This window comes from Pristis pectinata, chromosome 3 (assembly GCF_009764475.1).
Source record: "Pristis pectinata isolate sPriPec2 chromosome 3, sPriPec2.1.pri, whole genome shotgun sequence".
NCBI classification, from domain to species: Eukaryota; Metazoa; Chordata; class Chondrichthyes; order Rhinopristiformes; family Pristidae; genus Pristis; species Pristis pectinata.
Window position 1 is genome coordinate 89,109,826 of NC_067407.1, and position 25,406 is coordinate 89,135,231.

A 25,406-nucleotide genomic window follows, 5' to 3' on the forward strand; every position below is an offset into this window, starting at 1 on the left:
AGAAAAAAGAGAAAGGGAAGAAGAGAAGAAGCATTGGGGGTGGGGGTGGGTTGGGGAAGGGGATTACTTAAAGTGGGAGAATTCATTGTTCAACGGTCCACATAACTATCTCTTACCTGCATCTACCCATCACCACCTTGTGCCCAGCCCACCTCCCCTCTTTTATCCACCTATCACTGCTCTGCTTTTCCCTCCTATATACTGGGATTCCCCTTTTCCTATCTTCAGTCCTGAAGAAGGGTCCTGACCCTAAGCATTGACTGCCTGCTTTTCTCCATGGATGCAGTCTGTTGTTTTTCCAGCCATCAAAGGGGTGTGACTTCTGTCTCAGCTGTGTGTTTGCTCTTATCATGGCTGGAGAAAGGCAGGGAAGGGAGAGGAAATTATTGACTCGGCAGGATTACCCCTTACCTTGCAGGACGATTGGTTATTTTCCCAGCAAGAGGAATGATTCCTGTCCTAGCAGAGGTTAGCTCTTTTTCCTGCAGGAGTTATACCTGTTCAGTTGAGTTTGGCTCCTTTCCCGACAAAAGGAGGAATTCTTATCTCAGCAGAAGTGATTCCTGTCCCAACATGGTTGGCTTCCAGCATCTGCAGTCTATGGTGTCCCTGTGGTTGGGGTCTTTCCCAGTAGGGAGAGGAACTGTCCCAGCAGGAGTAACTCCTGTCCTAGTAGTGTTTGTCTCTCTTTCCAGCTGGGAGAAGAATTGTCTCAGCAGGAAAAGTGATTCTCGTCTGAAGAGGGTTGTCTCTTTTACCTGCAGGAGAACCAATTCCTGTCTCATTGGGAGTGATTCTTGACCCAGCATAGTTTTGCAGCATTCCCAGCAGAAGTTAGCACCTCTCCCAGCAGTAGAGTGATTCTGGTCCCAGCAGGGGTTGGGGGCCTGTCCCAGCAGGTGGAGTAGCTCCTTTCCAGGCAAGAGTGATTGTTGTCCCAGCAGGGGTTGGCCCAGTGTGAAGAGTGTTCCTGTCCCAGCAGAGGTTGGTTCCTTTACAGGCCAGAGTGATTGTTGTCTCACCTGGGGTTGTCACATCCCAGCAGCAGGAGTGGCTCTTGTCCCAGCAGGAGTTGGTTCTTTTCCAGGTAGGAGTGATTCTTGTCCCAGCTGGGGTTGGCCCAGCCGGAAGAGTGTTCCTGTCCCAGCAGGAGGTAGCTCAATTCCCAGCAGGAATTGGTTCCTTTCCAGGCCAGAGTGATTCCTGTCCCAGCAGGAGGTAGCGCCATTCCCAGCAGGAATTGGTTCCTTTCCAGGCCAGAGTGATTCCTGTCCCAGCAGGAGGTAGCGTCATTCCCAGCAGGAATTGGTTCCTTTCCAGGCCAGAGTGGTGCCTGTCCCAGCAGGGAGGAGGGGTTGGGTTGGCTCCTTTCCCGGCAGGGGGAGTGGATTCCGCGGGCCGGGCGCTGCTCCGACTTTCAGTGCAGGCTGCCCGGGAGGGGGAGCCACTGCGATCGGCACGACCGCCTGCCCGCCACACCGGAGCCGGCTCGGCGCCGCAGCCTGAGCCGCCGCTCCACCTCCCGGGAGTGCTTCCCTCCCCTCAGCCGGTCCGCGCCAAGCGGAGCAGCGTCGGGCCATGGCGAGCACCGCTTTCTCCAACGGACACGTCCTGTACCGGGACCTGGGCGGCGGCTCGGAGAAGAACTGCAGCGTGCTGAGGAACGGCTGCACCCGGAGTCCGCAGGTAGGAAGCCGGGGTGCTTCGCCCCCAGCCGCCCGCACTCCCTCTCCACCCGGGGCTTGCCTGTCGCGGCTGCTCGCAGCCCCATTCCCCTGCCTGCCCTGCTTCACTCCAGCCTTTCAGTGGCACACATCCATCTCTTCACTCGCCCATTTAAGTGGCTGCAACCATCGATTTCTTTACTGTTGATGCACCTTTTCTTCTATTTCGAATTACCCTTTTAGTTAAACGTCCCGTCTTGCAGTAATTAATTGCAGTTATTGATTTCCTTGCTGTTTGCAGTCGCATAACTGGTCGCCTCAGATTTTATTTAATCTCTATAGTTAAACGCATGTTTATTGGAATATATTCTACATTCATTAGAGTGCAGCCATTGATTAGATCCTTGTCGATAATCCCAAAACAAAACACGTTTTATTTCATCACTTAAATTGTTTAACAACAATCACAGTTCTGTATTTATTTAAATACAAATCAATGGTTTCTCACTGGCTGACAATCGCTTTGTAAATGCTTCCCTCCTCTTAGATTAAAATTGTGATTACTTAGTTCTGTACTTATTCATATGCAATCATTTGATGAGGAAGTTAAAATTGAGGAAATAGACCTTGTCACAAATATTGACAAGCAGCTTTTTGTTTCAGGAAGTGAAAGAGTTTTTGATGATTTAATTTTGAGGTTACATGAGTATTTAAGCAAAAACGAAACATTGAATTAACCACTATGCTGAATTTGAAAAATAATACAAGACCATGTCAAAAGATATGGAGGTCACTGCACTGCATGTGCTTGTGAAGGTGATTGGGAAGTTAAAGTCATTACATAGGGTGGCAAGGTTGTACATTCCAGTACTCCAAAGGGTGTAATGACTGATATTGGTGTATGAAAATAAACCATGAGAGGGATATCAGGCCTAACAACTGGAATCAAGTATGACAGATTTATTTGTACAAGAGACTTTATTAATTTCAAGTCTATTCTTAATACTTTGCAATCAGCTGCTCTCATAAGATAGGAATACACATCAATCTATGCAATTGATGAGTAATCAAAAGCTTGAGTAAAAGTTTTTTTTCACAGAAATGGAGAAAGAAGTGGGGCAGATTGTGGACGGAGGGGCAATTGTTAGATGTTCTGCCACACACAATGAGCTAAAAGGGATATGGAAGATTGAGAAGGATTTGGCTTAAATTTCTCAGAATGTGAAAGTGATTGACAGCATTGAGAAAAAGGATGCTTTTTCACAAGTGGGAGAGTATAGGATATCGGCTTGTGCACTTAAAAATCGGAACAGCCGATTGTAGAGGTGTGTTAAACATGCTTCGTGTAAAGCTGAGAAGTTCTCTCTCAAAAATCAGGAGCAGCTAGCTCAAGAATAATTCAAGATCCCAGATCAGTAGATTTCATGCTAGGCAAGGATGTAAAAAGACACGGAGTAAAGGTAATTGGGTGGGGTTTAGATGAAGATTGGCCATGATCTCAATGCAAGAATATTCTCAAAGTGGTGAATGGCCTACTCTTGTTACTATATTCCTACAAGACAACAGTTGAGGACCTAATGATACGGGTCAGAGTGGAAAGCTAGAAAGCTTGATTGAGATTAAGAAAGTAGAGGGGGCAGAGGTGATAGATTACAGATAAATCAGTGATAGGGAAAGTGGATGAGATCTGGTGCAAGGACAAGGCAATTGATGGATGGTTGTGGATTTCAAACGACTCTGAACAGAATTGCAAGATTTTCACCTGCTTGATTCAGTGAATATGTATGTATCCGAGGAGAGTGCATGATGATAATGGAGTAGAATCTATACAAAGAGGGGAGAATGATGCCAGCAATCTTCATGACCTTCAATTGGAAGAAACTTTAGCACATCCTTGACAACTTCTACTAGCACAGCATTGATCACTTGCATTAAAGCACCTTAAAATGCTTCATAGGAGCATTATCAACACAGTTACCGTAGCTGATACTGAACAACATGGGTGATATCAAGACTGCTTAGTCCAACACATGAGTTTTGAGGAATGTCCTGAGGGGAAGTTCAGAAAGGGATTTCTGGAGCTTCAGAGCCCAAGCAGTTGAAGCCACAGCTGGTTATAGTGGAGACTAGAATGTGAAGAGCCAAGAGATCTTGGACAGTTGTAGGACTGGGAGAAACTCCAGAGAAAGTGAAAGAAATAGATGGTAGAGACTGCAGCCACACATCACTGATGATGGAAGGGGTGAATATTGAGTCCAGTGCGTGGATACAAAGCGAGCAATTCTGTCCTTGGTAGTAGAGGACTCCTCGAGTGTTGTGCTTGCACCCATAGGGTGAGGGGTGTATGTTGTATTTTGCTCCAGATGTTAGGTTTGTAGATGGTGGAGAATATTTGTCAAGAGGGCCAGGAGATAAGCCACTCAATGTAGAATAGCTAACCTCTGCCCTGTTCTTGCAAGCACTGTAATAGGACCAGGCCCATTCTCTTTTAGATTAGTGGCAACCCCTCCCATTACAAGGATTCTCACCATGGTTGCCTCAGTGAGGGTTCCTTCGCCTAGTCAAATAATAAAGTTTAATGCAAAAGAAAGTGAAAGTTGAAGTCTGTAAGTTTGTAGCACAAGTGTGTGTAAATGAAAGAACCTCCTGAGTCTCACCTAACCATGTGTTGAAGTTAGTCCAACATGATTTTACTCTGAGCTGTTCATAATTAGAAGTTTTACTCCAGTATATTTCCTGGTATTTTTTTAAATTGCAGTTGAAAATGAAATGCTGAAAACAGATAACTATATGTTCAAGGCTATTATAATGAAATGATCTTTCCTGAATATTCAAAGAACACGGAAGTCAAAGTCATACAACACAGACGTAGGCCCTTCAGCCCACCACATCCATGCTACCAACTACCCATCTGTTAACTACATTTAGCAGCAATTGGTCTGTATTCTTCCATGCCTTGGTGATCCCAGTGCTTGTCAAGATACTTAAATGTTGTGAGAGTGCTTTCTCAGGTAGTATACTCCAGATTGCAACCACCCTTTGGGTGGGGGGAAAAAATTCCTCTGATCCCCTCTAACTCTTTTACTCCTCATGTTAAACCTATGCCCTCTGGTTTTGGATGCCATCATTATGCAGAAAAGTTTCTCACTATCGACCATATCTATGCTTCTCATAATTTTGTAAACCTCTTTCAGGTTACCCCCTCGACCGTCTCTGTTTCAAAGATAACAAACCCAGTCTACCCACTTTTTTCTCATAAAAGAAAACATTCCATCCCAGGCAACATCCAGGTAAATGTCCTCTGCACCCTGTCCAGTGCAATCACATCCTCCTTGTAGTGTGGCAACCAGAACCTAATACAATAATCCAGCTGTGGCCTAACAGATGTTTTTTAAAGTTGACCTCAGTGCTCTTATATTTCTGTCCTGGCTAATGAAGGCCAGATTCCTTTTAAGTCTTCCGTGGTGTGCTCGTTAATATTTACCTCTCAAACAATATAATTTTATTATAAACCCAGGGAGAATGTGCAAACTCCACATAGACAGCACCAGAGGTTAGGAATGAACCTGGGTCACTGGAACTGTGAGGCAGCAGCTCTAACTGCTGAGCCATTGTGCCAAAGCATTTCAGTGACTCTGTTCTTGTGAATTTCCAGCAAAGCATGCCTCCATTGGAAGCAACACAGATATAAGTCTCAGAAATGGCTTTCAAAGGATAATAGCTTCTTTTGGGCAGCAGACTCTGACTTCTCCAATCATGTGCTAATGTTTATAGACTTGTACAGAATTACACAGATTCAAAGCTACAGCAGGTCATTCTGCCCAACTGGGCCGTGATATTTATATTCTACATCATGTTCTAAATGTCTCTTCCCATCTTGTCCTTGTTTCTATCTCTTCCCTGCTGTCTCTCGTGCATTATTGGGGATCACTTTCAGCCATTCCATGGGGCCAGCATTTCTACATTTCCTACTTTTCTCCATGTAGGAAAAGATCCTCCTCTAAGTTGTTAGGCTCTTCATTCTGGACTCGCCCACATGGAAGTGGTTTCTCCACATTTTCTCCATAGAATCCTTATAATTTTAAAGACTGACATTAGATGTCTTCTTTGTCTCCTCCTTTCCAGGAGAAAGCATCGAGCCTGGTTAGTCTTTTCTCGTGGTGCTTCCTCTGAGTTTAGTAACCCTTTTCAATATCTTCCGCACTTACTACAATGCTTTTGTTTTCTTCTGGTTTATATGGACACATTACCCCCAAACCTGATCTAATCAAGTTTTTTGGAGTTTAGTAGCAGGGATTTGCCAAAATGATTTCAGGTATGAGATACTTGGGGATTGTGCAGAACTGTGGTGCAGCTAATAGAGCTGCTACCTTGTAGCTCCAGAGACCCAGATTCAATCTCAACCTCCAGTGCTGTCTGTGTGGAGTTTGCTCATTCTCCCTGTGTCTGTGTGGGTTTCTTCTGGGTGATCTGGTTTCCTCCCACGTCCCAAAGACGTGGAGGTTGACTAGTTAATTGGTCACTGTAAATTGACACTGATGCATAGGAAGGTAGTAGAATCTGGAAGTGGAGAGTTAAGTGGAATGTGGGGAGAATTAAATGGGATTAGTGTAAGTGGATGCTTGATGATCAGTATAAACTCATTGAGCTAAAGGGCCTGCTTCCACACTATAATTCCATGATTTCTAATTCAGTTCAGTTATGCAGACAGACTGGGGAACTTCTTTGGAAAAGTGGTTGAGGAGATCTGGTAAAGGTAAAAGTAATGAAGAATATATAAAACCTGTTCCTCTTGGTGAAAGGTTCAAGAAATGGAGCGAAGGTAATTGGCAAAAGAACCAAAAGTAACATGAGGAAATGTTTTTTTTAATGTAGAGTGGTTGGGGTCTAGAGTGCATTGCCAGGGATAGATTCAGATGTAGCATTGAAAAGGGAGCTGTATAATTATCTGAGAGGAATTAATTTACAGACTGAGGAGAAAGTGGAGTGAATGGGACAAGTTGGATCACTTTTACTTAGAACCGGTATAGACTCAATGGGTTGAATGGCCTCCTTCCATGCTATGACCATTCTTTGAATCTGTAATTATGAACTTTTATCTTGTAGAAAAAAAATCCACAGAAAGATGTGTTCGTGCATTGATGTTGCTTGCATAAAATGTGTTCTACAATATCAATATATTGGCCATATGGAATTTTCATCAATAGCTACCTGAGTGGTTAAACTTGTATGAGTGATCTGGTGACTAAACTGCAAGTTAACACTCCTTATTTGGGATTCTACACCTTGTATCCATCTCCATTCCCCTGCTCTCCCTCCTAACCCTCCCCCACTCCACTCTAATTGACTTTGCTTCCCATTAATGCCATACCATTGTGTTTGAAGCCAGTTATGTTAAGTTTAGAAAATAGTATCTGATACTAGTGCTCTTGTTTAAATTGTGTTATTAAGCATAGCTCTGAGATATGCTTCAAGAAAGTTTATGGGAATGTGTCTGCCAATGATAACTATGTACAAAAGAATGAGGAAATCATTAAGTCCAATGAAGAAAATACAAGGTCCATTAAGAAACAGAAAGCTGTAAATACCTTGAGCTGGGGAAATAGCAAAGCAGATTTGTTTAAAGGGAGACTTCTAAAAACTTCAGCACTATCATAAACTGTATTTTGCAAAAAAGAAACTTGTTTATTTTGCTACAGTAGAGGTAATGAAGGAAATTTACAGCAGATGATATTACCGTGAGCTGGATTTGAGTATGCAGGTGTTAAAGAGAAATATAACAACACCATTCCTCTGATGCCAAATAAAATGACTCCTCTTTGAACATTTATTGTACAGTTTCCTGTATTAATATTCACTGAAATTTTGCAGAGAGGCAAAGAGAATATTGTCTTTGGGTGTTATTTTGTAAGGTGCTAATAGGTGGTGACAGCTGCAGCTTAAACTGGTCACAAGAATCAGGAAGTGCTTATGCAATGTTGAGCAGTGAAAATGAACAGACAAGCCAAAGTTGGTGACTGTAACAACGGGAAACCACCAATTACCTTGCAGCAGATTGTGATAGAATGCAATTGTTACTCATTCTCTAAGATGTGTTTAGAAATTAAATGCTTCTGGAGATCGTAAAGTGTGGAGGAAAATTATCTAAACACAGAATCCCAGTCTGTTGAAATCAGTTCTGATTACTTTACTTTGATTGATATTACTGTTGATATCACCTGCTTCACACCAGGTAAGAATAAACTTGCATTTACACACAGCCCCTTATGACTTTTGAAATGTAGGGAAAGTTTAGGATATAAATTTTTCATTTTTTAATGATTAAAAATGGGGAAAAAATACCCCCGCCTTGAAAAATTTGTTTTTTAATTTTTTTACAACTGAAATAAAAAATAAACTAGTCAGTGATGTGACCAGGTATCTCATATTCTGGCTGAGTAAAGATGCAGGTGGAAATGGACAACTTTGAATGCCATTAGTAACTTAACGGTAGTTTATTATAGAAAAACCAAATTCCAAATAGCGAATGAGAAACCACTTGATCTCTTCTTAGTGGTTTTTAGTTGAGGGATAGAATGTTCTCTAAGAAGCAGAGAGTTCTCTTGCTGTTCCCTGGCAATATCAAAAGTTGTATTTTCATGACTTTCAACATGAAACATCAAAGAGAATGTCAACATGGTTGGCCATTAGATGATTAATGTATTAGGGCAGATGGCCAAAAGCCAGATCAGAGAGGTGAGCTTTCAGGAGAGCCTTAACGGAGCTAAAGAGGGAGAGAGGTTTAGGAGCTCAGTGGCTAAAGACATGGCCACCAATAGCAGAACAATTGAAACTGCACATGTGCAAGAGGCCAGAATTGGAGGAAAATAGATACAGTAACTTCAGTGTTTTGGGGACTAGAAGAAATTAGAGATATGGAAAGAGCTGGGGCTCTGCAGAGATTTGTAAACCAGGATGAGAATAGTGAAATAATAAATATATTTAATATGTAACATATTTAAATATATTAACTGTAATACATTTATTATTATCAATATATTTAAACTAACGAGAAGGTTTATCTAGCCTTGTCCTAGTGGCCATTTCTTCTCATTGGATTTAGTGGAGCTGCTTGCTTGGGCTAGGTTTATTGTGCTGGTTTAAGATGTATTTTCCATGCACACGAGAGCTGCATGTGCTGGTAAAATCCAGGCCAAGTTTGAAAATACATCTTTATTTGAATAACACAAAAAGCGCTGGAGGAACTCAGCAGATCAGGCAGCATCTATAGACGGAAATGGATGGTCAACATTTCAGGTCGCGACTCTTCATCTGGCCAGCAAAGAGTCGACACGAGCATCACGGGATGAATAGCATCATTCTGCACCCTATCATTCTACGATTTTGTGCTTGTTTCTTTTGCTGTTAAAGTCTCTCAGTGGCAATCTTGAGGGTGGGGTCTGCTTCTTTGCCTTAAGCTGATATAAGAACGCTTAACAGCCTGAAAGATTGAGCTTGCTTCACTTACTGCTCTAATGTGTCACAGCTGCTAACAGAATCAGGGTATGTGAAGATGAGGTAAGGAAGTAGAGTTGAGGTAAAGGAACTGCCTTGATCTTATTGAATGGTGAAGCAGCATCGTGGAATTTATCTTTTTTTTGCTTTGCTTCGTGCCTGATACTAATTTAAATTTGCTGGGTTGTTTTGTCCCTTCTCCTTTTATCAATCTCCTTAATCAAGCATTCAAGCTTCAAGGCCAATGACAGTGACCGCCTTAAATACAGCTCGAATGAGCTGGGGGGGGACCAGGATAACTAACTCCAAGCCACTTGTTTGCACTTCCAGCTGACCTTCGCTCAGTGCCTCCCCCATGTGGTATGGCTGAGTTCCATCTGGAAGCAAAGGAGATGGTGGAATAGACCCTTGGTTTTGAGACCAGCAATACATGTGCCCTCTGTGGCTCAAAGAATTAAAGGAAGAATTATCCCAGGTTACTGTTCCTGTAAATTGATGAAAGTGTGTGAACGGAAAATGTGCAAGGGAGCACACAGTTTACATGGGCACCCTGGGCGAATTCCGCGATCAGTGAGCCCACCAGGGGATCGAGGTGTAAACGAGATTCTGATATGAAGTTGTGCGTTTTGTGGTAATTTAGTTGGTGTTCTCTGCTGTAGTTATGTGCCTGCGTAGTTCTTGTGATAGTCACTGTAGTTTTTGACACCATGTCATTTGTAGTGCTTTTAGCAAATAAACTTTTGCATATTCATAATTTTAAAAAAACATGTGCATTGATGGTGTGAGTAAGTATCTGGTGGAGGCAGAGGAGTGTGTCACATATTAACACTGCTGACTAATACATTTTCAGAAAGAATTTTTTTGTTTTGATTTGGGTGATAGATATGGTGCTGTTTATGGTACAAAATATGTGATTGCTTTACATCCATGCTTGGTTTCTAGTGATCTGCTTCAGCTGCAGTATCTTGCCGAATGCCGGAACCAAATCTTACCAGATAACTTTATCCTCTGTCAATGTGACATTGCACTTTGTCTTTACTTGGCCTACTTTTCCATCAACCTTGCCCACCTTGAGCTGCGGGAATCCTCCTTGACAAACCCCCTTCTTGCCCCATCCATTATCTGCAGGGCTTCCAGCCCCAGTTAGCTCTGTGCTGGCTCTTGTCTTTATTCAAGCTTCACCACCCCCACTCCATCCATCCCAGCTCTTTTTCCTATGTCTTTTGAACATTATAGGACTACCACTAAACCTCATGGGCCACTGGTCAGCAGTAATAGGCTGATAAGTTTGTTTCATGTGCTTTTGGTCACTTTTGTGAGAAAACTTGCACCAAATTTCACCCATTAACTTTTTTTGTTCACTGACTTATATTTCCTCCTCTGATATTGCCTAAATTTTCAAATCCTAATCCTTATTCTCAGATTGGTACATGGTCTCAATCCCTTCCCTATCTCTATGACCACCTCACTCAACCCCTCCACCCCCAGACCTTTTATTGATCCTAGCTCTAATCACCAGAACATTGATGGCCATGCCTTTAGCTGCTTAATCCCTCTGTAGGTCCATAAAATATAGGAGCAGATTCAGGCCATTCGGCCCATCAAGTCTGCGCTGCCAAACAATCATGGCTGATTTTTTTTTTCCTCTCTCAACCCCATTCTCCTGGCTTAACGCCCTTACCAATCAAGAACCTATCAATATCTGCCCTAAGTACACCCAATGATTTGGCCTCCACAGCCCTCCATGGCAATGAATTCCACAGATTCACCACCCTCTGGCTGAAGAAATTTCTCCTTGCCTCACTTCTAAAGGAATGTCCCTTTATTCTGAGGCTGTGCCCTTGGATCCTGGACTCTCCTAATGGAAACATCCTCTCCACATCCACCCTATCCAGGCTTTTCAGTATTCAGTAGGTTTCAATGAAATCCTCCCTCATCCTTCTGAAATCCATCGAGTACAGACCCAAAGTCATCAAACACTCCTCGTACGTTAACCCTTTCATCTCTGGGATCATTCTTGTGAACCTCCTCTGGACCCTCTCCAGGGCTAGCACATCCATCCTTGGATACGAGACCCAAAATTGCTCTCAATATTCCAATGTGCAGTCTGGCCAACACCTTTTAAAGCCTCAGCAGTACATCCTTGCTTTTATATTCTAGTTCTCTTGAAATTAATGCTAACATTGCAATTGCCTGCCTTACTACCAACTCAACCTGCAAGTTGATCTTAAGAGAATCCTGAACCAGGACTCCCAAGTCCCTTTTCACCTCTGATTTCTGAATTCTCTCCCCATTTAGAAAATAGTCTGCATCTCTATTCTTCCCACCAAAGTGCATAACCCCACATTTCCCTATGCTGTATTCTATCTGTCAGTTCTTTGCCCACTCTCCTAATCTGTCTAAGACCTCCTGCAGACTCCTTGCCTCCACAACACTACCTGTTCCTCCACCTATCTTGGTATTGTCTTTAAATTAGGCCACAATGCCATCAGTTCCTTCATCCAGATCATTGGTGTATAAAGTGAAAACTTGTGGCTCCAACACTGACCCCTGCAGAACTCCACTAGTCACCATCAGCCATCCTGAGAAGGACCCTTTATCCCCACTCTCTGCCTTGTGCCAGTCAGCCAATCTTCTATCCATGCTTGTACCTTGCTTCTCACGCCGTAGGCTCTTACCTTGTTTAGCAGCCTCGTGCAGCATCTTGTCAGAGGTTTTCTGAAAACCCAAGTAAATGATGTCCACAGACTCTCAGACTCTCCTTTGTCTCGCCTGCTTATTACCTCCTCAATTAATTCTAATAGGTTTGTCAGGCAAGATCTCTCCTTAACAAAACCGTGCTGACTTCGCCCTATAACTGTCCCTGTGGCTTCCTTATCTTCCTTTATCATTAAAACCTACATCTTGGATTAAGATTTTGCTTGCCTCTCCCAACAGCTCTTTACGTGATTCAGTGTAAGATTGTGAAGCAGCTTGGGATGTTTGACTGTGCTGAAGGCTCTACGTTAGGCAAGATGTTGATAAACACAGTTCCATTTATCTGCATTGCAGACCTCCCAAAGGCACTGTGGTCCCAACAATGCTATAGTTTTATATTCGTACAGCTCTGACCAACAATAAGGTTTATGTTTGCCTGCAACAAAGTGCATGTGTTCTGCTTCTGAGGTCTGTACAAGCATATTCTGGAATCTGAAGGCACAGATTGAGGAAATTTGTGTAATTTAACAAGGCTCACTCAGACCTGCTAAGTAGTGGAAATTCAGATGTGTGTTTCCATCAACTTTCCCACTTGCATGTGTTGAGAAAATTATGGGCTGTCCAGAATTTGCAATCCGCAGTACCAATGGCAAGGCTCCTCACGGTGTGTATTCACTAATACCATTCCAATATCTGTTTAGGAATGGAACTCCTCCTCGCTGTTTTTATAGTCCTACAGCTCTTCGGCCCACCATGTCTATGCCAATCAAGTACCTATCTATACTAATCCCATTTACCAGCACTTGGACCTAATTCTACCATGCCTTGGCAATTATAGAGTGGTGATTATGTATTTTTTGCTCATTTGTCCCATCCCTAGTGGTCCTTGAGAAGATGATGGTGAACCACGCCTTGAACCACTGCATTGAAGGCACTTCCTCAGTGTTGCTGGGGAAGGAGTTCCAGGATTTGGATCCTAAACTGAAGGAGAATGGGCAATGTATTTCCAAGTGATGTCCGACTTGGAGGGGAACTTGCAGGTGGTGGTGTTCTCATGCCTCTGCTGCCCTTGTCCTTCTTGGTGTTACAGGTTGCAGGTTTAGGATATGTTGTCTTGAACAGTCTGGCGAGTAATTACAGTGGCCTCTGTAGATGGAGAGTATCCCATCACACTCCTGATTTGTGCTTTGTACATGTGGAATGGTTTATGATTTTGTCAGGAAGTGAGTCACTCCACAGAACACCCAGCCTCTGACCTGCTCTTGTAGCCACAGTAAAGAGCATGGTCCATTCCTTGTCACCCTGAGGACAGTAGGAGTTTAGCAGCCATGCTGTTAATAGCATAACATACTCCAGATCATGGGAATGGAGGAAAGTGGATGTTAGAGACTAAGAGGTAGATGCAAAACAGGAGAAGAGTTTCATTTTCCAGAAGGAGAATATGAACAGATGCAAAGAGAAAATAAAAAAAATTAGTTAATCATGTATAAGAATTATTGAAGTTCAATTTTGTTAGCACTTTTTAAAACAAAAAATTGTTTCCCTTTTAGAAGGCAGAACATTTGTGTTGAGAGCGATACTAAAAACAAACCTCAGGAATGTGGAATTATCAGGAAAATGAAGGGGAACAGTTGCAATCTGGTTCAGCCACTGGGAAACTGATGAGATCATATTTTATGCCCCACCCTATTACACATTCTGTTGACATGGGTGGAGAGTAGTATTGGGCAGAGTATAAAGCTTGTGTTTCACAATCCTATGAGCTTCCTGCCAAGCAAGTTTTAAAAAAAATTACTGCCAATAGTTTTGTTGCTAGAATTCATAACAAGCAATTGACTAGTAAAACCAAGCAATTCTGGGCGAGCACATTTATACTTTCCATTGACATCACTCTCAACTTGCCACTTCTAACTTTGTCTGAACTCGATATTTTTACTTAAGTTGAGGGTAAAATTATATGGCCTACTTAGCACAGCCACTTCACTGCCATTCTGATGGTGGAGATTTAAAAAGGATGTGGGCAATTTACAGACATGGGAACAGGTGTAATTCTTCTCTGAATATCTGGTACTGGGCTTGCACCAACCTTTGCTGCTGATGTAATTGGTTCAGCTTAACCAATTAGCATTAGCAGAATGGAAGATAAATTAACAGAAGGAAGCTCTGTTCTGAGGAAATCCTGAAGCAATAGCTTGGAGCCAAGACAATTTGTCTCCAACAACCTACCTACCTTTGTGCAAGATGCAAGACCAGCCTTGGAGAGTTCCCTATGATGAGTATTAATTTAAATGTCATGAAGGCTCCCAAGCACCATATTCGATCAAATACTGCCTTGGCATCAAGGGCAGTCATTCTCACCACATGAACTTCATACTTTTGGGGAAAGTCTGTGATCCATTGTCTTGGCAGAACTGAAAATAATCATTGGTTAGCAGGCACTACGAAGAGGGATAATAAGTGGCAGTAAGGTAAACGATTATATTTTGTCTGGAAGCACTTTCCTAGGGGAATCCACTTTTTTCTATTTTAAGATGTCAGAGAACGAAAAACCTGCTTTTCAATAGCACCTTTCATGACCAAAGGTCATCGACCTGAAATGTTACTCATTTTCTCGCTCCACAGATGCTGCCTGAACTGCTGAATATCTCCAGCATTACCCACTGGTATTTCCAGTCTGTTGTAGGAAATGTAGCACATGCAAGCTCTCGCATGCAGCAATGGGATAGATGATTAGTTCATCTATTTTAGGTGCCACTGAGGGATAACTGTTAGCCAGAATATTGTTCTGCCCTTATTAGAAGTATTGCCCCAGGTCCTTTTGCATCCAGTTGAGAGAGCAGTGTTTGGGTTGGGTTGAGGGGTGAGTGTAAACAGCTGGTTTAACATCTAATCTGAAAGGTGGCATTTCCATCAGTGTGGTGTCCTTTGGTACCTTGGGATTGTGCTCAATTTTGTGCAGTGAACATAGCTGTTTAATTTTGGATGAGTTCACTGCATTCAGCCATCATGCAGGATCTTGTCCCCTTTCAAACTTCTTGTTCTTAACCCTGCAGTTGAGATTTTCTATGTATTTCCTGCAAGAACAATTTACTTTGAAAGCTTTAGTCAAGATTGAAGAGTAAGATTTCCAACACTTGTGATCGTGTCATGACCTAGGCCAATACTTTATCTGTCTTTAAATACTTGAGTCATGCGTTCAGAAATTCCTCCAGACATAATTAAAAAGAAATTACAGTAGAGAAGCAGTTTAACACATCTAAATCTATAATTTATGAGCCTTGTCCCACCCATCTTTCTCCAACCAGGCCAATATATTCTCCTATTCCTTTTTCCCCAAGAGTTGCCTAACTTTCCTTCAGAGCACCTTAATTGCAGATTGCTTCAACTGCAGGGTGTCTGAGGCAGATGCTGAACTATTGGGATTTCAGAACTATGGAATGGCAGATTATGGGCATTTTGCCATGCTCTAAACATGGAATTAAAAAGCTAATGTCAATAACTGTGACCATGAACCTACCGGATTATCGTAAAAACCCACTTGTGTACTAATTTCCTTTCAGGGAATCTACCATCCTTGCCCAGTCTGGCCTCTGTGTGACTCCAGACTTGGCATGGGCTCTTTGGATGGGAAATAAATGTTGGCTTAGCCTGCAACATCCAAATTCCATGAATGAATATACTATTAATAAACTTGAGGTCATCTATAACACTACCACCAGGTCCCTGACTTGTACTAAGCCACATTCACCTTTCGCCCCTGTGCTTACTGATCCACACCAATTCCTGATTAATCAGCACTGTGATTTTAAAATTTTCATCCTTGTTTTCATATCCCTCCACCATCTTACCCCTCTCAACTCTGTTATCTCCTTCAGCCCCAAAACCCTCCATGATCTCGTCCAATTCTGGACACCACCTCATCCCCAAACTTAAGGAACAGCTGTCAATGTTAACTAATTAAGTTACCAAACCGCAGGCTCTGGTATTCCCTACATAAACCCCTCTGCATCTCTACCTCTCTTCCTCTCCTAAAATGCTCTTTCAAATCAGCCATTGTCAGAGTTATTGATTATCAGCCCCAATATCTCCAGGTGCCTCAGCACCAATTTTTGTTTGATAATCCTACAACAAAACAGCTACGGGCATTTTGCCACATTAAAGGTGCTAAAGAAATGTTGTAAGGAAATCAGAGCTGTGGAAATATGCAGTCCAGAATTAGACCACTTGACCACTTGGGTTCCTACTGGCTCTCTCAGAAGGCCGTCCGGTTAGCCTCAGTCACCAGATCTTTGCCTATTTTTCCTGCAATTTATTTTTCCTCCTATTTATTAAATTCTCTTTTGAAAGCATTATTGATTCAGTTTCCACCATTTTCTATTTGTATTACAAAACCTTACCACTTTCTATGTAAGGAAAAATCCCTTTATCTGCCAATCTCACCTTAAATCTATGCCTCTGGTCATTGGCTCTTCAACCTTCAGATGCAGTTTCTCTCATTTTACCCCTTCTGAAGCCTTCATGATTTTAAATAACTCCTATCAAATTACTTCACTCTTGATAATTCTCTTTATTAATAAATTAATGTATTAATTTCGAGGACATCTAAAATGCCCACAAGCTTTGGCTTCTGTCTCCTGCTTCTCCAAAATGACAAGTGCATTTCTCATATTGCTACTGTTTATTTTTGGATAGGCACTGAATTTCAATTTGTGTCAGCACATGCAATCTGCTGAGTGTCTAAAAATAAGTTTAAAACATTGAGCACCATACTGTCCCATTACAGATCTTTCCCCATAAAGAGGAATTAATGTTGTCAGGAAAGAAATCTGCTGCATGGCCAAGGCTGGATAGTAAGTGATGATAAAGCATGAGCTAGCATTCATAAATATCAGTAATGGCACAATGGACGTGTTGGCTGCCTCCTGTGCAGTATTCTATGATCTGACAAGTAACACAGAAACCAGATGAAGGATAATTGTTTGAGAAATTTAAAACGTAGTTGTAGGCAGCAATGGCTGTATTGGGAATAGCAATTCCCAGGGCAGGACTGAGTCATGTAGATTACCATGTTCTAGCTGAGCATGGAGTAAGATGATCTCAGTCAGGGATTGCCCAGCTGAAGGAAAGGAAACCCAATGAAGTGAGTTGTCATTGAGGTAGTTGCAGCATCCTAGCAACTTGACTGAGAGCAATGTAGAGGGACCCGAGGGGTTACACACCTGACTAATTCCTTTATATTGGAAAAGGGAGAGAAACTAATGGGCAGGTTCTTCAATCCCACCCTCTATTGCATTGAATCTACAGTACACTTGGCCCACAGGTCTTTGTAGATGTCTTAGGAGCCACCTTGAACTGCTGCAATCCTTCTGGTAAAGGTACTCCTACAGTTCTTAAAGTGAGGGAGTGTTTTCCGCTTGACGCCCATTGACTTCACTTTTACTAGGGGTCAATGTGCTGTCTTGATGTCGAGAGCAGTTACTGTCAGCCCACCTCTGGGCCTCAGTTCTTTGGTCCATGTTTGAACTTCAGTGCTCCTGGCAAAGCCCAAACTTTGTGCTGGTTATTAATGAGTAACTATTGCTGGATAGAGTACTGAGATGGTCAAACAGTTATATTAACAGACTAGTAATCTAAAATTACCATATTGGCAATTCTGAAAGAAGTTTCCATCCCACCATGACACCTGTGAAACTTAAATACAGTTTTTTAAAAAAAAGCAAGTATTAGCAACGATAACCATAAAACTATTGGATTGTCAAAAACTCATCTGGGCTATGGGATTGATTAAATACTGTCTGAAATGGCCACTGATTTGTACTGTACCTGCTACATTGTGCCAGCATCCAACTCTCAGCACTTTCCATACTTGAGTACCTTGCACAGAAGGAAACAAAAACTGAGCTGACCAGCAAAGTGTACCTCCATAGGTAATCTCCAGCAAACATTAAGTACCTCAAGGGCCATTGTGGTGACCAGAATTGCACACAGTATTCGTAAGTGTTTGCGGCCTTGGCTATAACGTCAAGTGCAGCGCTGCTTTACCATAAGGTTAAACAGGTGCCAGTAATGGGAGGGACAGTCAGATATTTGGTGAGACATCACTTACTGTAGGGTGCTGAAGAGGTTAATGAAGCTTGTGATACATCCTACAAATGAAGGGAGTGCAGCACAATATTAAAAGACACTTGGACAGATGGATGGATAGGAAAGGTTTAGAAGGATATGGGCCAAACATGAGCAAATGGGACTAGCTTAGATGGGCATCTTGGTCAGCATGGACCAGTTGGGCTGAAGGGCCTGTTTCTGTGCTGTGAGTCTAACATTTAAATCTTTGTTTTTCAGCAACACAATGGCAAGTCCACTACGGATCACCACAAGAAGTACTTCTCTGAATCCTTTGAGCAGCCTCCGATATATGTTCCTGTCCTCACTTACATGGGCTATGGAATTGTGACCTTGTTTGGATATTTGAGAGACTTTCTGCGTTCCTGGGGCCTTGAAAAATGTCACGCGGCACAAGAGAGAAAAGAGCAAAAGGTAGGATGGTCTTGTTCTTGAGCAGAGCATTGTGCTGAATTTAACGCTTTATTGCTATGGTTCAAAATGCAGCAGTCAATAGCATGTGATTTGAGTTGATTTTTGAATTTGCTTATCTTCCTTTAAGCCCACCTTTCCTGAAAGTGCTTCACGAATGCTGGAGTCTGATTCGTTGGCCAACTGCTCATTCCTCATTCAAGTGGCTGATTGTTTTGTTATAAAGACAAGCGGAGATTATTGCAGGGCTGTTCATGTGACAGTGGGACCAAAGTACCTCTGGTGTTGTCTGTGTGGAGTTTGTACTTTTTTCCTGCGACCATGTGGGTTTCCTCCAGGTACTTTCGTCTCCTCCCACATTCAAATGACATGCAAGTTGGTCGGTTATTTGGCCACTGTAAATTGCCCTTCACGTGTAGCTGAGTGGTAGAATGTGGGGAGAATAAAAATTAGCTTTAATGTAGGATTAGTTTAAATGGGTGGTTGATGGCTGACATGGATTCAGTGGGCTGAATGGCCTGTTTCGCTGCTGTATGTCTCTCTGAATCAATGTTCCAGAAATGGGGCCTTTCAACCCAGCTGGTCCATGCTACAGCTTATGCTCCTTATCCACCATCTTCCATCCCTCAATAGATTTCTCCTCCTAATGTGTATTTGGCTTCATTTTTAAAATATCTGCTTCTCGTCTCAACCATATCATGAGGTAGCAAGGTCCACATTCTAAACACTTCAATGCAATTCTTGTTAAAGCAAAAATACACTGTGTTAATTTCTCAAAATCTATAATGAAAACATGGGGTAAGAATACTGTTTAATTTTCCATTGGCTTTTACAGAGTAGATTGAGAGGTTGTCCCAGAGACTAAATCCTTTGAATTGGCAAGTGTCACTTCAGAAAAATGCTTCTCAGGGTGATTTAATGTCTCATTTTCCAAATTGGCAGCAGTTGGAGGTTACCAAAGTAGTTCTCTTGACCTCTGTGTTCCCTGTGAGCAGTGCAATGAATGATCGACCAAATTCCTGTTTCACTTTAATACATTTGCTGACTACGTGTTGATGCTGTCACAGGAAGGATCCTGCTACATGTAACAAAGATGTTTTGCAGAGTAGTAACAGAGCAAGGGTTTCTTTTTAGAGCAATACCTCTAACATTTCTAGCTCCCAATAGCTCATTTCTCAGTGTTCATGAATATTGAAGTTTTTCTATTTAAGCATTAGATCTGGCTCCGTAGGTAGCACTCTTGCCTCCAGGCCAGTAGGTTATGGGTTCAATTCCTGCTCTAGAGAGCTTGAGCAGGAAAAGTGAGATTGACCCATCAGAACTGGGAGAGTTTTGTGCTATTGGAGGTGCCTTCTGTCAGATGAGACACTGGGTCAACACTCTGCATGCCCTTTCAGAGTTCTTTGTGCTTTTTTTTAAGGGAAAGCAGGAGTAGTTATCTCTGGTATCCTGACTAATATTCATTCCTCACCTAATGACGCAAATACAAGTTATCTGGTTGTTAGTACATTGCTTTTCACGAGAGCTGCTTGTGCTCAAAATGGTTGCTGCATTTCCTACAAAAACGGCCATACTCCAGAAAGTATTTCATTAAGTGTAATGTGCTTTGATTTCTACTGAGGTTGTGAAGGATAATGTTAGATTAAGTATAGCACAGGAATAGGCCCTTCGGCCCACGATGTTGTGTCAAACTAATTAAGCTAATGATGCATAATTACAGTAATCCCTTCTGCCTGCACATGGTTCATATCCCTCCATTCTCTGCATATTCATGTGCCTATCTAAGACTCTTTTATACATATCTATCGTATCTGCCTTCACCACCAACCCTGGCAGAGCATTCCAGGCATCCACCACTCTCTCTATAAAAACAACCTGCCCTGCACATCTCCTTTGAACATTTTCCCCCTCTCTTTCAATGCATTCCCTCTAGTATTAGAAATTTCAAACCTGGGAAAAAGATACCAGCTGTCTATTTATGTCTCTCTTAATTTTATAAACTTCTATCGGGTCTCCCCTCAGCCTCCACCTTTCACTGAAATGAAAGCCTTTCTTTTAATATGTCAACAATATGTATTATGTTTTCTTCCACACACCCCCCCCCATGTCCCTTCATTTCATTCACACAGCAATGTTACAGCCTCTGTCCTGTGACTTGCCTCTCACGTTCCACCAGATAGCTTGTCATGCAACAATTTCCTGCAACTTGATTTATCCCATGACTTCTATATTGTGCACAACTGGGGGGGGGGGGGGGGGGGGAGGAAGGATTATGTTGGCACAGTGGACTGTTAATTCAGCTCACTGCTTCACAGTTTGGCTGTGAAGGCATGAAAGGATATTGGCAAATACAATATTTTATAAGTACATAGAGTAGAGCCGTATAGTGAGGAAAAATTACAACCTATGTATGGAATCAGACAATGTGGATAAGGTTTGCAATACTTCTCTTGAGACAGTCTGCCTAAAAGAGGGTGAGGATGCAGATACTGTAATTAAGGCAGAAAAGTGTGAAATTTTGAATGAGATTAACATACTAAAGGAGGAAACATTAAAGTGTTTATCATCTTTGAAAATGTATAACTGGCCAGACTTTGAAATGTGTACCAGACTGTTGTTAAGCCAGGGAGGAAATTGCAGAGGCTCTAACTAGAAATTTTTGCTCTTCCCTGTCTACGAGAGTGATGCCATGTAAATGTTGCACTGTTGTTTAAACAGGGAAGGAGGGATAAACCAAGTAATTATGAGGCAGTTTGTTTAACTTTAGTGATGGGCAAATTATTAGAATTCATCTTAAAGGAATGTGTAAACCCTTCATTTTGCAAGGTATATATTAATCAGAGACAACAATTAGCATGGATTTGTAAAGGGAAGGTTGTGACTGATTGAATTTTTTTGAGATTTGATGAGAACAGTGTACTTGATGTTGTTTGATGGATTTTAGCAAAGCTTTTATCAAGGTTCCATATGGTAAGCTAATCAAAAACATTAAAGTGGGGGGGGGGGACGAATTGAAAATTGGCTCAGTGGCAGGAAGCAAAAGGTAATGGTCAGCAGGTGTATTGTGATTGGAAGGCTATTTCCAACAGGGTTCCATACAGGGCTCTGTACCAGGTTCCTTTCTGTAGTTTACATATTAATGATTTGGACTGAAATGTAGGGAACATAGGATGGCACGGTGGTGCAGCTAGTGGAGCTACTGCCTCGCGGCTCCAGTGAACCATGTTCAAATCTGACCTCTGATGCTGCCTGTATAGAGTTCGCACATTCCTCCTGTGCTGGTTCTTTACAGGTGCTCGGGTTACCTCGCTCGTTCCGACGGCGTACAGCTTGGTAGGTTAATTAGTCACTGTAAATTACCCCCTAGTTTGTAGGTGAGTGGTAGAATTCAGGGAGGAGGGGGAATTGATGGGAATGTAGGGAGAATTACATGGGACTTGAGACTCAGGTTGAGGGTGTAGAGGGGGAGGAAGCTGATACACCTGCCTCATATGCTCTATGACTCTTAAGATGGCAAATGACACAAAATGGGTCGTGTGGTAGACAGGGCTGTAGAGCTTGAGGAGATTTCAGATATTGGTGAGGAGTGAGGCTGTGAAGGGTTTTAAAAACAAGGGTGAGAATTTTAAAATCAAAACAATGTCACACTTGATGTCATTATGGGTCAGCAAGTAAACGGATAACAGTCAAACAGAACTTGGTGCTAATTAGTTTTGGAAAAGTAGATGGGTTAGCATTTGACTCAGCAGGTGAACCAAGCCTAACTGCTGGAAGTGCATTGCAAGAACTGAGGGGAGATTGACTGATAGTCTCCCAGCTACTTAAGCACACTCTGGCATTGATGAGCAGCAGGCTTGTAGCTGGTCACCTGTCTGCTTCTCAGTTAAAGTCATAGTCAAGTGGAAAGTAAAACTGAGTTCCGCCACAGTTATGATGCATGCAGTTATCATTTATGGGAATGGCAAATAATGAAACACTGTGAATCATAAACTCTTCATTTTTCTTTATTCACTGTGTACAATTATCATGAGGCTGTTGAAGGGTCACTCATTGTGAAACTGTTATAAAGAGGGCACTATCAATGAACAAAGGACCTCTGTCATTCTAAAACTGTTATAGAGGAACACTATGAAACTCTTAAAGGGACAGTGCTATTGTAAAACTGGAACTGCTGCTGTCATGAAAGAGTTAAAAGGGCATTGATACTGTGAACCTGTGCTCACGTGAAACTTTAACACAGTCACATTAAAGGCATCTCGGTAATTCCAAAACAATTTGTAAAGATGAGATGTAGTTGCAGAATTGTTTTGTTAACCCAGCTTTAAATGTAATTAAAGGGTCAACACTTTTGTGTTTAGGAGGACAAAATCTAAAGAGGGATGGTGTGGTGGAGGAAGGGTGTTTAGGGCTGGAGGGAGTTACTGAATTAGAGTGGTTTAGACATTAAGGCCACGAATGTGGAATGGGAGAGAGCGGAATTGACTTACTTCCAGAATATTAAATTGCGCAATTAAAATAGTCAAGCCTACAAGGTCACGTATGAATGAGTGAGCAGTATGAGATGGTAGAACCTAGTGATGGTGCATGAGTGGAAGCAGGCAGTCGTCATGAGTGCAAGGGTATAAAATTCCACCTGGGGTTGAACTGCACACCAAGCCCCCGCACGTCGTGTTGAGGTGGCCTGAGAGATGGCAGTGATCAGAAATGCTGCAGCCAAGTGAATCTGAGCAGCACACTGAAGGAGTTTAGTGTGTTGACTACGTCACAGGCTGCAGAGAGCAGATTGCCTGTGACTTTGACCCAGTTACTGTTGTGGGTGGAAACCTGATTGTAGAGCTTTGCACTTAGCTGTGGTACCCACCCATTGCTTTTCATTGAGGAACTTCTTCCAGCCTTGAAATTCAAGCATGAACAACCGGCACCATACGTTGCATTTCCTTCAGCTCTCTGTGCAGCCATTCCACTCCTAACCTCTCAACTGGCTGATGTATAGCACCCCCATGCCTCCCTCTGTCCAAGCTGCTTTCTCCACCCAGGCACTCTAATCACACTCCCTCCAAAAAAACAGGACCCTACCTCATCCCTTCCTACACTCAGGCACCTGCCCTTCCACCTGTGCCAACCCCATCCCTCCCTCCCATCCAAACTTCCTTTCCCTCTCTCGCAATTCTCTCATTGTTAATTAAGTTTCTTGCACAGAATTCTCTATCAATGCCTCCCCTCCCCTGTTACCACCACTCCTCCCCCTCCACTCCTTCACCATTCACATGCATGCTCTCCCTTTTGAACCAATGCTCTTTTGAACCAATTCAAAATTGAGTTTTGAATGTAATGGGAACAGGACTGTGGTACTGGACCAAAAGATCAGCTATGAACTGATTGAAGAGTGCTCTAAGTGCAATGTGTGAAGAATTGCCTTCTCCTGCTTCTCTTTATTATATTCTTCACCCTTTTTCTGCCATTCTGAAGGGCTATAAGCTACCTAAAACCCTAAGATCCACTCTCATTCTTGGGCAGAGTAGTCGTTGAATCAGCCCTCACAATTTAAAGCATGGTTATATTCCACCGGAAGTGAAGTTGAGCTTCTCTTGTATCTGGCCTCTCTCTGAAATACCTTCCCTAAAGGTTTCTTTAAAATCTATCTCTTTGGCCAAGCTTTTGGTCACTATAATGTCTCTATGTACAGATTCAGCTTTGTTTGGGAATCATCCTTTGAAAAGTTTCAGAGTATGCAACCCCTAAACCATGACACATGAGTGATGGAAAAATGGGGGGCTATGTGGGAGGGAAGGGTTAGATAGATCTTAGAGCAGGATAAAATGTCGGCACAACATTGTGGGCCAAAGGGCCTGTACTGTGCTGTAGTGTTCTATGCTCTAAATGAGTGCTTGTCTGTACTGTGTCAAAGTAACATGTGAATGGAAGATTTGCGTCATCTGCAGTGAATCTGGCCACTTGTGCCCCCTGCATGAAGTGTTGTGGGGTGGGGGTCAAAAGAGCTGCCAGGGTCTGAACGTGGGACCTGCTAACATTTATAGCCTCTAAGTTAATGTTTCGGGTCAAGACCCTGCATCAGGACTGAGAAGGAAGAGGAAAAATTGCCGGTATATAGCAGTGCAAGGTGGGGGTGGGATAGAGGTTGGTAAGTGATAGATGGAACCAGTTTGTGATGGAATGCTGGGCAGATGGAACCAGGTGGGGGTTGGGGCCAGGGGATGGGGAAAAGTGAACAAAGAGGGAAGAAAACTAGATGGTGAAGGTGAATGTGTGGGGGAGGAGAACAAGAAGTGTGGGTCACCTGAAATTTAAAAAAAGACATTTGATGTTCATAACATTGGGTTACTTCTGACCAATGTGACTTCGGACCTGCAGCAAATGTTGACCTTCAACTGTAGGCCCCACCCAGAAATGGCCTTCCATCCACCCAAATTCAGGGGTAGTAAGTATGAGCAGCTGGTGCTGGCCACACAGTAATGAATCATATTCGGTGAATGGACAAAAAGAAAACCATTCTTAAGCATCACCCAGGATTATCAGCAGCCTTTAGATTTTGTAACGGCTTTTTGTGCAGTCAAAGGCACTTCAGAAGTCTGAATCATTTCATTATTTCACTAGTTGAAAATCCACACAGGCTGGGTTTAGTTTTTTTGGCTCTTTCAGACAGTAATGATAACATTGGCATTTCTCAACTTGTAGCCATTGGATCCTCTAAGGCTTGCATTCATTGAACATTGCCATCTCTAACCTCAGAATGTCCCAAAGCACTTTACAGTAAAGAAAATACACTTTGAAGCTTGGTCACTTGGTTGGAAATGCAGCAGTCAACTTGCACAAGGCAGGGTCTCGCGCAAAGTATTTGGTGACTAATAATCTGTGTTAATCTTGTTGGTTGAGGAATAAATATTTTCCCAAAATACAGACTACATCAGTGTCTTTCTTTAGACAGGATCTTTTACATCCACCTGAAAAAACAGGCCAGCTTTGTTTTAACACCTCACCTGCAAGATGGCACCTCAG

General features: G+C 42.5%; 1 protein-coding gene across 2 annotated transcripts in view; it reads left to right on the forward strand.

Moving 5' to 3' along the window:
- Nucleotides 1-1,388: 1,388 nt before the first annotated feature.
- Nucleotides 1,389-25,406, forward strand: part of sptlc3 (serine palmitoyltransferase, long chain base subunit 3) — an 80,551-nt gene continuing 56,533 nt past the window's right edge. The window contains exons 1-2 of one of the 2 annotated variants that reach the window (XM_052011050.1): nt 1,389-1,686; nt 18,198-18,392. In XM_052011050.1, coding sequence (XP_051867010.1) covers nt 1,579-1,686; nt 18,198-18,392 — 303 coding nt within the window. In that variant the 5' untranslated portion in view covers nt 1,389-1,578. The remainder of the gene's footprint in view (nt 1,687-18,197; nt 18,393-25,406) is intronic. The other variant, XM_052011051.1, reaches the window with a different exon arrangement.